Source organism: Macrobrachium nipponense, chromosome 7 (genome assembly GCF_015104395.2).
Source record: "Macrobrachium nipponense isolate FS-2020 chromosome 7, ASM1510439v2, whole genome shotgun sequence".
Taxonomy (NCBI): Eukaryota; Metazoa; Arthropoda; class Malacostraca; order Decapoda; family Palaemonidae; genus Macrobrachium; species Macrobrachium nipponense.
Genome location: NC_061109.1, coordinates 101,150,908 through 101,161,107, shown reverse-complemented (window position 1 = coordinate 101,161,107; position 10,200 = coordinate 101,150,908). Strand labels below are relative to the sequence as shown.

At 45.5% G+C, this 10,200-nt stretch overlaps 1 protein-coding gene across 1 annotated transcript in view; it reads left to right on the top strand.

Annotated features, from left to right (window-relative positions):
- Positions 1-10,200, top strand: part of LOC135217083 (TBC1 domain family member 16-like) — a gene marked incomplete in the record, with an annotated part of 154,700 nt that overhangs the window by 133,930 nt on the left and 10,570 nt on the right. The window contains 1 exon segment of the mRNA XM_064252770.1: positions 9,688-9,904. Coding sequence (XP_064108840.1) covers positions 9,688-9,904 — 217 coding nt within the window.

The window sequence follows — 10,200 nt, the reverse complement described above, 5'->3', positions numbered from 1 at the left end:
GGAAATGCCAGAATATTCTGGCTCGCTCGCCTTATTTTAAGGTGTCGGTATGGTTTCTGGGGGGCGAGTGAAACCACTACCAGAGGTCTTTGCCATTTAGATTCATCCTTCTTCAAAATCCCTTCAACTATAGAGGAGCCGACCCAAGGCCCACTCCTCGCTACCGTTACGGCTAGCGCCTCTTGACGTCATTCCTGCAGATAGCACCCAAGCTTGGGGCAAAAATGAGGGGGGGGGTGGTAACAGGAAAGGGTGGGATTTCACTGGGCGACACAGGCCCTTACCCAGAAATAGATTTTTCCTTCGTCAAAATCCCTTTTCTGGGCCCAGCCTGTGTTGCTACGTGAAATAGTACCAGAGAAATGGCCACATAAGCTTGGAATAAGGAAGCACACAAGTAATACATAGGATAATCAAAAACAATTAAGGTTAATTGCTATAATCTAAGAACAAAGTTACAAGGTGAGTAACAAAAGGGCAATTGGAACCTTAATAGTAAAGTAAATACAAAATAATTCATACTTAATACTAAACAGTAAGGTTAACTTAAACTGTGACTAATCCTAGGAACAAAACAAGAGGAAACATCACAACATATACATGTGGCACCCAAGGTACAATATGGCTACATGGTGGCTTAGCCACTACAAGAATGTTAGCGAGGCAGGTAGGAAGGAGAGATCTAGGTTAAACTACTTACGACTACTCAAGCAGTGTTAGGAGAAACTGTTTCCCGCTGCCACTGCTGGAAATTTAAGGGCTTCTAAGGACTTAAGATAATGGCGTTTAAATACTGTCAGAGATTTCCAGCCTGTGTACTTCTTCAGATCATCAAAATTCATATGTTGAAAATAATTAATAGAGGTAGCTACTGCCCTACCATCATGTACCCGTGGGAAGGACTCCGGGTTGGCTTGCTTAATAAAGTATTAAGATTTGCTGCCTAATTCCTTTTAAGAAAATGGTGCCTCCCTTTTCCCTAACAAATAGAGGGCCTGAAGATCTTAGGGCAGTTCTATTTAGGTATGCTCTCAGGGTAGCAACTGGACATAAGGACGGGTCCTGTGGAAGTGGGAGAATTTTCCATGGGGCCCACCTATCCAGTGGGTCCTCATTCTTAGCTAGAAATTGACGATCTGGGGAAAGTAACACTTCTCCTGAAGGGAGGAACTCTATATGACCTGAATCTCTAGATAGAGTCGACAGTTCAGATACCCTGGCTCCTGAGGCCAGACTTAACAGGAATAATGTTTTCCTCAGGAGGGGTAAAAAGTCACATGAGTCATTATTATTGTCCGAGGCCAATTTAAGGACATCATTCCAGAACCATGACACAGACTTGGGCCTCTCGGATGGTCTGAGTCTAGCGCAGGCCTTAGGGATAGATGAAAAATAAGTCTGTCGGATCTATTTTGAATCCAAGCTGGAAAATTTTCTTGAGTGCAGACTTAGTAGTAGCTGCTAAACCTTTCTCAAACAGTGTCCTGAAAAAGGATATGGCCAGATTGGTTGTCATGGTTTGTGTATCAGAATTCCTCAGGAATACAGCCAGTTTTTTAATGGCTGAGTCGTATTGACGTAGGGTCGATTCCCGTTTATCAGATTCTAAGAATAAGATATTCTTAGGGTCGATATTGGCATCTCTTTGTGCCGCAAACTTTATGAAGTCCATAAAGTTAGGGCTTTCTGAATTCCTGAGGAAGCGAACACAGTCCTCGTTTGTACTAGTTGTGACAGTTTGGGATTGGGAATCCGTTGAGGTCGGAGTCCCAATTCCAGTAGAAGTGGGAACCAGTTGCTCTTGGGCCAATTGGGGGCTATTAGAGCAATGTGTCCCTAGAACGTCCTGAGCTTGTTCAGAACCTTCAAGAGAAGATTCACTGGAGGAAAGAGGTAAATCTTCCACCGATTCCAGTCTATAGCCATGGCGTCCGTGGCATAGGCCAGAGGGTCCAGGTTGGGAGCCACGTAACAAGGGAGTTTGTGATTCGACTCGGTGGCGAAGAGATCTACCTGAAGCCCTGGGACTAGTTGGCAGACCCAACTGAATGACTGCCTGTCCAGGGACCACTCTGACTCCAGTGGGACTGAACGTGATAGCTCGTCCGCTACTACGTTCCTTACGCCCACTAGATGAGTGGCGGACAGGTGCCATTTGTTCTTGGCTGCCAGTGAAAATATGGCTATCATGACATGGTTCACGTGGCTCGACTTGGAGCCTCCCCTGTTGATGCAGTGTACTACTACTGCACTGTCCAGCACCAGTTTGATATGATATTTCTTGGCTGGATGAAGCTTTTTCAGGGTGAGCAACACTGCCATAGCTTCCAGTACATTGATATGAAGCTGGCGGAATGGTAGGGACCAGGTTCCCTGTACCTTTTTGTACTGTGAGTATCCTCCCTAGCCGCTTAGTGATGTATCTGTTTGGATCACTAGGGCCGGCGGGGGGAACTGGAGCGGAATTGTCTTTGACAAATTCTTGATCTCCGTCCACGGGCGGAGTCTCTTTCGTAAGATCGCCGGGATAGGGGCTAGTTTGTCCTGGGATCTGTTGTTTGCTCTTGAGCACCAAACGCGGTTTATGTCTTTCAGTTTAGCTTTTAGAAGAACATCCGTTACTGAAACGAACTGGAGAGAGCCTAAGATTCTTTCTTGGTTCCTCAGGGACGTCTGCTTGTACTTGAGAAATTGCCTGGTTGCTTTGGCTATTTCTTTCCTCTTCAACGGCGGAATTGATAGAGTGTGAGAGTTCAAGTCCCATTGAATGCCTAACCACTGAAAGCGGGACTCCGGTGTTAGCCGGGACTTGGTTTTGTTTATCTGGTAGTCCAGATGTTCCAGAAACTGGATTACTTTGACCGTTGCTTTGCGGCATGCTTCGATGCTTGTGGTCCATACGAGCCAATCGTCCAGATAAGCTACTAGCATTATTCATTGCGACTTCAGCTCTTGAACGACTGTCTTCGCCAGTTTTGTAAATATCCTGGGGGCTATGTTGAGCCTGAACGGCATTACTTTGAAAGAGAATGCCTGGTTTCCTAGTCTGAAGCCTAGAAACGGGTGGAAGTGTCTTGCTACTGGAACATGATAGTATGCATCTGTAAGATCTATAGAGGTGGTGACGGCCCCATGGGGAAGTAAGGTTCGCACCTGAGAAACGGTCAGCATTTGGAACTTGTCGCAACGAATGAATAAGTTCAGACGGGACAAGTCTAGAATTATTCTTCGTTTGTTTGAGCCTTTCTTTGGCACGCTGAACAAGTGACCTTGAAATTTTAAATGCTTGACCCTTGACACTACTCCTTTTTGAAGGAGTTCTTGAGAGTATTCTATCAATTCCGCTGTTGGTTGTTGATAAAAGGTTTTGGATGGAGGAAGACCTTTGAGCCAACTCCACCCTAGACCTTTGAACACAATGCTTTGGGCCCATTTGCTGAACCTCCATCGGTGACGAAAGAGGAACAGTCTCCCTCCTACCTGAGGATTCTCACTGGTTCGAGGAGGGGCGTGCACCATGTCCTCCTCAGGAACCCTTACCTCGGTTGGAGGCTCTTCCGCCGCCCTGTTGGCGGAAGGCGCCTCTAGCCCTGCTACCCCTGCCAAACCTGTCGAAAGGCTGAAAGGACTGGCTTTCGAAAACTGGGTTGTAAGCAGGGGAGACAGTGCAGGAGGTCGAAGCCTGTGCCTGTTGCGGCGTTGTGTCAGCAGCACAAACTGCTGTTGTGGCTGCCACTTGGAAGTGGAAGGTTGCGGTACCTGTGATACCGGAACCGCCTGTACTAGAGCCTGCTGTTGAGGAGCCTGGAAAGGCTGGAATTTCCTAGGCTTCTTCTTTGATTTTGGGTTTGATCCAGCTGACTCCGATTTGCGTTTACTGACCAAACCCCAGCGAACCCTTAAGCTCTGGTTGAATCTAACTGCTTCGCAGTGAACTTCGTTCACTACATAGGCTGGGAAGAGGTCAGCGCCCCAAATGGATGAGGCTAAGAGCTTGTTAGCCTTATGTCGGATAGTGGCCTCCGCCAGTACATGTTTCCTACAATTTTTCATAGCTATGACGAAATCTTACAGGTCACATTGCATCGAGTACAAAAGTGACTCTGCAATGATCTTGAAAAGCGGCTCTTCTCCGTAGATTAGAGCCAATACTTCCGTCATTACTAGGGAATCGAGGGACCTGCACAGCCTCATCCTGGCGTCGTACTCAGTCTGGATGAGGTTGTCTGACAGCCTGGGCAATCTCTCGCTGAACTGAGTGATGGCGCAGTCCGGTTTCAGTTTACCCACTGAAAAGGTGGCTGGAAGATCTACCCAGTGATTGTCTGTTCTGGGGGGCAGGAGGGAGGTTGGTTCTGTCTCCTGGAGCTGTGGCCTAGGTTCGTCCTTTATTGAGGCTTGCAGGGTTAATTCCGCTACCTTCGATGTGAATGGGATGGGAGTCTCCTCGTCCACAGTGAAGATCGTGAAGGGGCTTTTGAAAGCAGTAACCTTGGTGTTGGTACATTGCCTCTCCTCTGGGTTACGTAGCCATTCCCGTTGTGCGTGATCCCGGGAGAGAATTACGGTTTCTTTCGGGACCTTGTCTTCCCTTCTCATAGCCACTTCTGTAAGGCGGACATAGCCAATGAAAGGGGGCTGTATTCCTTGCAGACGAAACTGGAAGTCCTCAATCCTTCGAGTTCTGCAGCCCTCAATCGTTAGCAGCCGTCTACGTAAGGAGCGTAGGAAGCAACCCTCCAAGGGTTGTTTGCTGTAAAGGTAGGAAGGGTAGACGAATCCGGCATGAGTAAGCTTTGAGCTGCCAGGCCAGACTGTGGAAGTCCTGTCACTGCGTTCTCGCGGAGCCCTGCGATGAGGTTCTCCTGGGTAACCAGCCTATCCGAGATAGCTTGGATAGACTGCCCTGACTCCCCTAGAGAAGATGAAAGCTGGACAAACATCTCCTGGGACTTGGTTTGAACCAAGTTCCCGACCAAACTACCCATCTGCTGCATAATATTGGCGGAAATATTAGCAGAGAAGGTGTCTGGGTCGAAAGGGGAAGGTTCTACCTTCTCCTTAGGAGTCCTGGGTCTGGCTCCCTTGGAGGTTGAAGGCTCAGGGTTGGAGGGGAAGGGCTGAGCCCTGTCCTTAGAAGACTTGGACTTCGACCCTTTAGAGTAAGATAACAGTTTAGCCTTGTCCGCTCCGGGATGGTGAGCCGAAGACTTACGGGCAAGGCTAGAATCTGACTTCGACAGAGACTTCTGAAGCGATTTAAAGTCACGCTTACCTTTGACTTTAGGGATTGCCAGGGCGGACTTTGGTCTGACCAACTGAATCCCTGGAAAGAAGTAGAAGTAGTAGGAGAAGAAGCTCTAGATGGGCTCAAGGAAAGCCCTTGAGCCCTTACAGTACCTACCTCACTTACATCCTTACCTACGCTCTCCACCGTCATGGGCTCGAGGTCCAGGTCTAGGGCAGCTACTTCTTTGGCGACTTCCTGCGCCGTCGCCTCCTCTGAAGGCTGAGCCACTTCTTCCTGGATGGAAGCAATCAGGGGAGCCGCCACCTCCGGGTCTACGTAGGAGGTACTCTTCCCACCGGGGAAGATGAGGGTGCCCATCTCCTTAGATAGTATGTAGGGTTGGCCCTTGGTCACATTGCGGCCAAACCCACCAACCCAGGCCTTCAGGGTGGAAAGGGCGGTCTCCCGGATCGCTTGGCCGCCCTGAAAGAGAGGGTTAGTATTAATACTTAAGGCTACTTTAAATTAGATTATAACATAAGTTAATTGACATATCAAGGATTATATTGGTCACTGGTACTCATTGTATTAATGTGTAGTATTTGAAACATCACCCACCTCAGAGGAGACTTGGTCTACAAACTCGTAGCAAATTAGGCAACTCTCGTGGTGCCAATCCAGAGACTCGTTGAACCGGATCGCACAGGTGGCGTGGGTCCAGCAGACCTCGTGCCCACAGGGGTCTTGAAGCACGGCGTTACAGCCCGACTCCATACAATGGGTGACCTGTAAGTGAAATAACACATGAGTATCATCACTAACATCCTGGACTAAGTCCGTGATGTGATATGTCATAACACCAGAGTGCTCCGGAGTTGAAAGATAACAAGGGTTAGTCTCTACCTGTTATTTGACCGTGTAATGTGGTGAGTCGTCTGACAGGATCGGTAGAACAGCTTGAATCAGTGAGTCTCCGGCGCTGCCGGAGGACAGAGAAGTCACTGAATCAGGGAGACCACCTAATCCATACGCCGGAGTGAGGAGTAGTCCGAACAACGGGTGAGGAGCAGGAGGGGACCAAATAATACAGCGGGGTTTGATAACTCCGTCGTCAAGACTTAAAACTAGAATAAGTTGGTGGAAAACCCCGGAGGGGTAGCGGGGTCTCCGCCAAGCTTAAACTAAAGATAAAGGATGTTAAATGTGAATGTAAAACATGCATGCAAAAATGTATCCTTGTAAGGAGGCCGGGGCCTCCTTAGTGTCACCGAACCATAGTGGACCTGGCTGTGCCGGGGTCTAGATCCGCCGGAGCGGGAGGGGTGGTGACTAGTGGTAGGAGAACACAGCCCGAGAGCCGAGGAGAGCCAAGCGCAGCCGTGCCTGGTGGCCAACCAAGGCTCGGCCAAGCAGGGGTCCCCCCTGTACTCTGCTGGGGAGAGCGGCATGGAGCCAACCCGCTCGTCGAGCGTCCTCCAGCTACCTCCCGTGTCCCCCTGCGCGGGAGGGAGGGAAGGGAGGGTGCTCGGATCGGCTGACTGAGACAGCGTGAGCGAGCGTATCTCCCCCCGAGGAGGGGGAAGAGGGCTGGGAGGACTGACGCGGGGTGGCTCATACGAGGTCGCCTGGAACCTCTCTCGACCGTGTGGTTAACCACGCGGTGAGAAAGGCCACGCGATCAGAGGAGGCCTAGGCCAGCCAAAGCCGTCTCGATAAGCATGATAAATACAAAATAACATCCTAACAAAACACGGGGGGAAAGGAAGAAAATTTTATGGTATAGAGAAAGACATGTCCTGGAGAAGCTGGGTCGAGCCAACCAAGAAGGAAGGATGAGCCTGGCGACTCCGAGCAGCTAGCCTATGCCGAGACGAAAATATGCGGGGCGGGCAGCCAGGGTGGCTCGAGGACAAGAGAGAAGGACCATAGTCCTTCAAAAGGGAGCCTAACTAAGAGTAACCTGACAACTGAAATAAACATGCATGCATGAAATCTAAGCTGAAAGGAAACGACGTAGGCTACGAGCCTAGCATGAGCTCGGATAACATCCCCCGTGTAGATATAACATAACGTGAATAAAATGTCAATAAATGCATCATTGTAAATATAGGAATGTACTGCTAAGCAAGAATTGAGCCCAAACAGTATAGGGGACCGAAAGGGGCACGAAACAAGGTAACACGGCGGAGCAAGCCTCACATGGCGGCGCGGGGACGATGCCGCATGGGACGCCGTCCATAAAAACCTAAATAAAACGGTTAAACGTGCCCAGGGCAGTCCCTAAATGGTGTAAAACATTAATAGCAGTACTTAACTTGGATGCAGAAGAAGCTTGACGTTCCATTTTGAAAACAGAAGAATTCCAGAACGAACACAACACAGAGCAGAAAAAACATGTGCGGTGTGGATCGTGCTATTGAAAGGAATGATGTCAGAGGCGCTAGCTGTAACGGTAGCGAGGAGTGGGCCTTGGGTCGGCTCCTCTACAGTTGAGGGATTTTGAAGAAGGATGAATCTAAATGGCAAAGGACCTCTGGTAGTGGTTTCACTCGCCCCAGAAACCATACCGACACCTTAAAATAAGGTGAGGGAGCCAGAATATTCTAGCATTTCCATATTAGCTTTTTTCTCTGGTATTATAGCAATATTTTACCTTAGAAATGTGTGCTAAAGGGACATTTCACGTAGCAACACAGGCTGGGTCCAGAAATATAATTTTACAAAATAAAATAAAATTAATAGAAATATGTACAGGCAGTCCCCGGTTATTGGCAGACTCAGTTATCAGCAGACACAGTTAGACAGGCCAAGTTCCGGTTTTTGGCACCTTAGATTATTGTTGCCCAATATATTCATCTACCCCAGAAGCTACATTAAAAACATTAGATGCATTGCATCAAGAAGGAAAACATTTGTGCACGAGAGCATTTCGATCATCCCATATAAACTCCTTGTTAGTAGAAGTATACTACCCATAAAACATCACTGCAACTTCATAACTATGCGTAGGGCCCTTTCTCTTCAAGCAGGTATGTACATCTCCAGCTGCTACCTACTTTCTGAATTATAATAAAAGATTTCGATATTACACCAATTTTCTATCCAACAATGGAACTCCCACCACCCTGGACTTTGAAAAGAGTAAAAATATGTATTGGTTTATCACACCTTCTAAAAAGAAATATGGCAAACACAAATATGTACCGCCAACATGCGCTGGAGCACATCAGAAGAAAGGGAGATCAACTTACAATCTATACAGATGGATAAAAAACACAACACTGGAGTGGGAGCTTCAGTATTCTCAAAAGATAAATTAGTTAAGTCTTCCCCCAATATTATCGGTATACACTGCAGAACTCACAGCCATACGAATAGCACTGGACATAATATCTGATGAGAAGAGAGCAATTTCCACCATAATTTTCAGTGACTCAAGAAGTGCTATAGATGCTGTAAACAAGTACAAGTCTCCAAATCACCTTGTACAAGAAATCCAAATAAAAATACATCAACTTTATTCAGTCAGGACTTTTAATAAAAATATGTTGGAGTCCAGCACGTGGGAATTGAAGGAAAGGAAAGAGCAGATACAGCTGCCAAATTAGCTTGCACTATTCCATCAACAATGACACACGTTCCAGTGTCAGACTGGGTAACCTCTATCAAGGCTTTAATATATCAAGACTGGGAAACAGATTGGACATCACTGCCAACTAAAAACAAACTGAGAAATATAAAAAGTGAAGTTCATTCATGGATGTCATCATCTTAAAGAGAAAGCTAAAGAAATTATATAAACAAGACTACGTATAGGCCATACTAGATTTTCACATGGTTATTTGATGTTGAGTTCACATTCAGACCCAGTGAAATGTAGTGCATGCCAAACACCAATGATTGTCCAACACTTAGTTGATTGTCCAATTTGGAACCATCAAAGAAGCTTATATTTTTGAAACCCAACATTAAAAGGCATTCTTGCTGAAGGCAAAGATTTTTTATTTAATAGAATAAGCATGTTCCTAAGTAAAACCAATTATGTAAATAGTCTAATTTTATTTTTAGGATTAATTCCTGAAAACCAGCCTGAGAAGAGCCTTTAATAAGCTCAGAGGTCTGGATAAACTAAACATTAATAATAATAATAATAATAATAAGAATAATAATAATAATATAATAATAATAATATAATATAATACGTAATAATAATAATAATAATAAAATAATAATAATAATAATAATAATAATAATAATAATAATAATACGTAATAATAAACCACACATTATATTTAGCTCAAGGCCCATTTATTTTCTTTTAAGTGTAATTTCCTATGTAGTATAATTTTAGGGTTTATACATTTTACTTCTTTTCCTATAGTAATCAGTAATTTCCTTTGTAATATACTTAATGCATTTTTGAATTTTAGGATTTATGCAATTTACTTAATTTTCAGGTGTTTTAAAAGGGAATTTCCTGAAGATGAAGCCCTGGCAATGTGGGAAGCATGCTGGAGTAACTATCAGACAGATTATTTCCATTTATTCTTGGTTGTGGCAATTGTCAGCATATATGGAAATGATGTTGTAGATCAAAATTTGCGACCTGATGAGACATTGTTGTACTTCACGTCTTTGGCAAATCACATGGATGGAGTGTTGGTTTTAAAGAAGGCAAGTAATTTTATCTTGGTAGCTTAGTGTGTGTGTTTTTTGTTGGTTATAAGAAAATAAAAGTGATAAATTTAAAGAAGGATATCTGAATTTTATAATTAAAGATTGCTATAAAACATATAATGTAGCTGCAGTGAGTTCTCAAAGGAGTTACACTCTCATGGTCCCTTGAGGGATCTATAAGACAGACCAACCAACTACAAAGAATTCTCTTATAGTTGGTCTCGGGCAAAATAGTGCCATTGGCACAGTGATAGGATATTAAGGACTCAGGACAAGAGGACTATCTCTTCTCT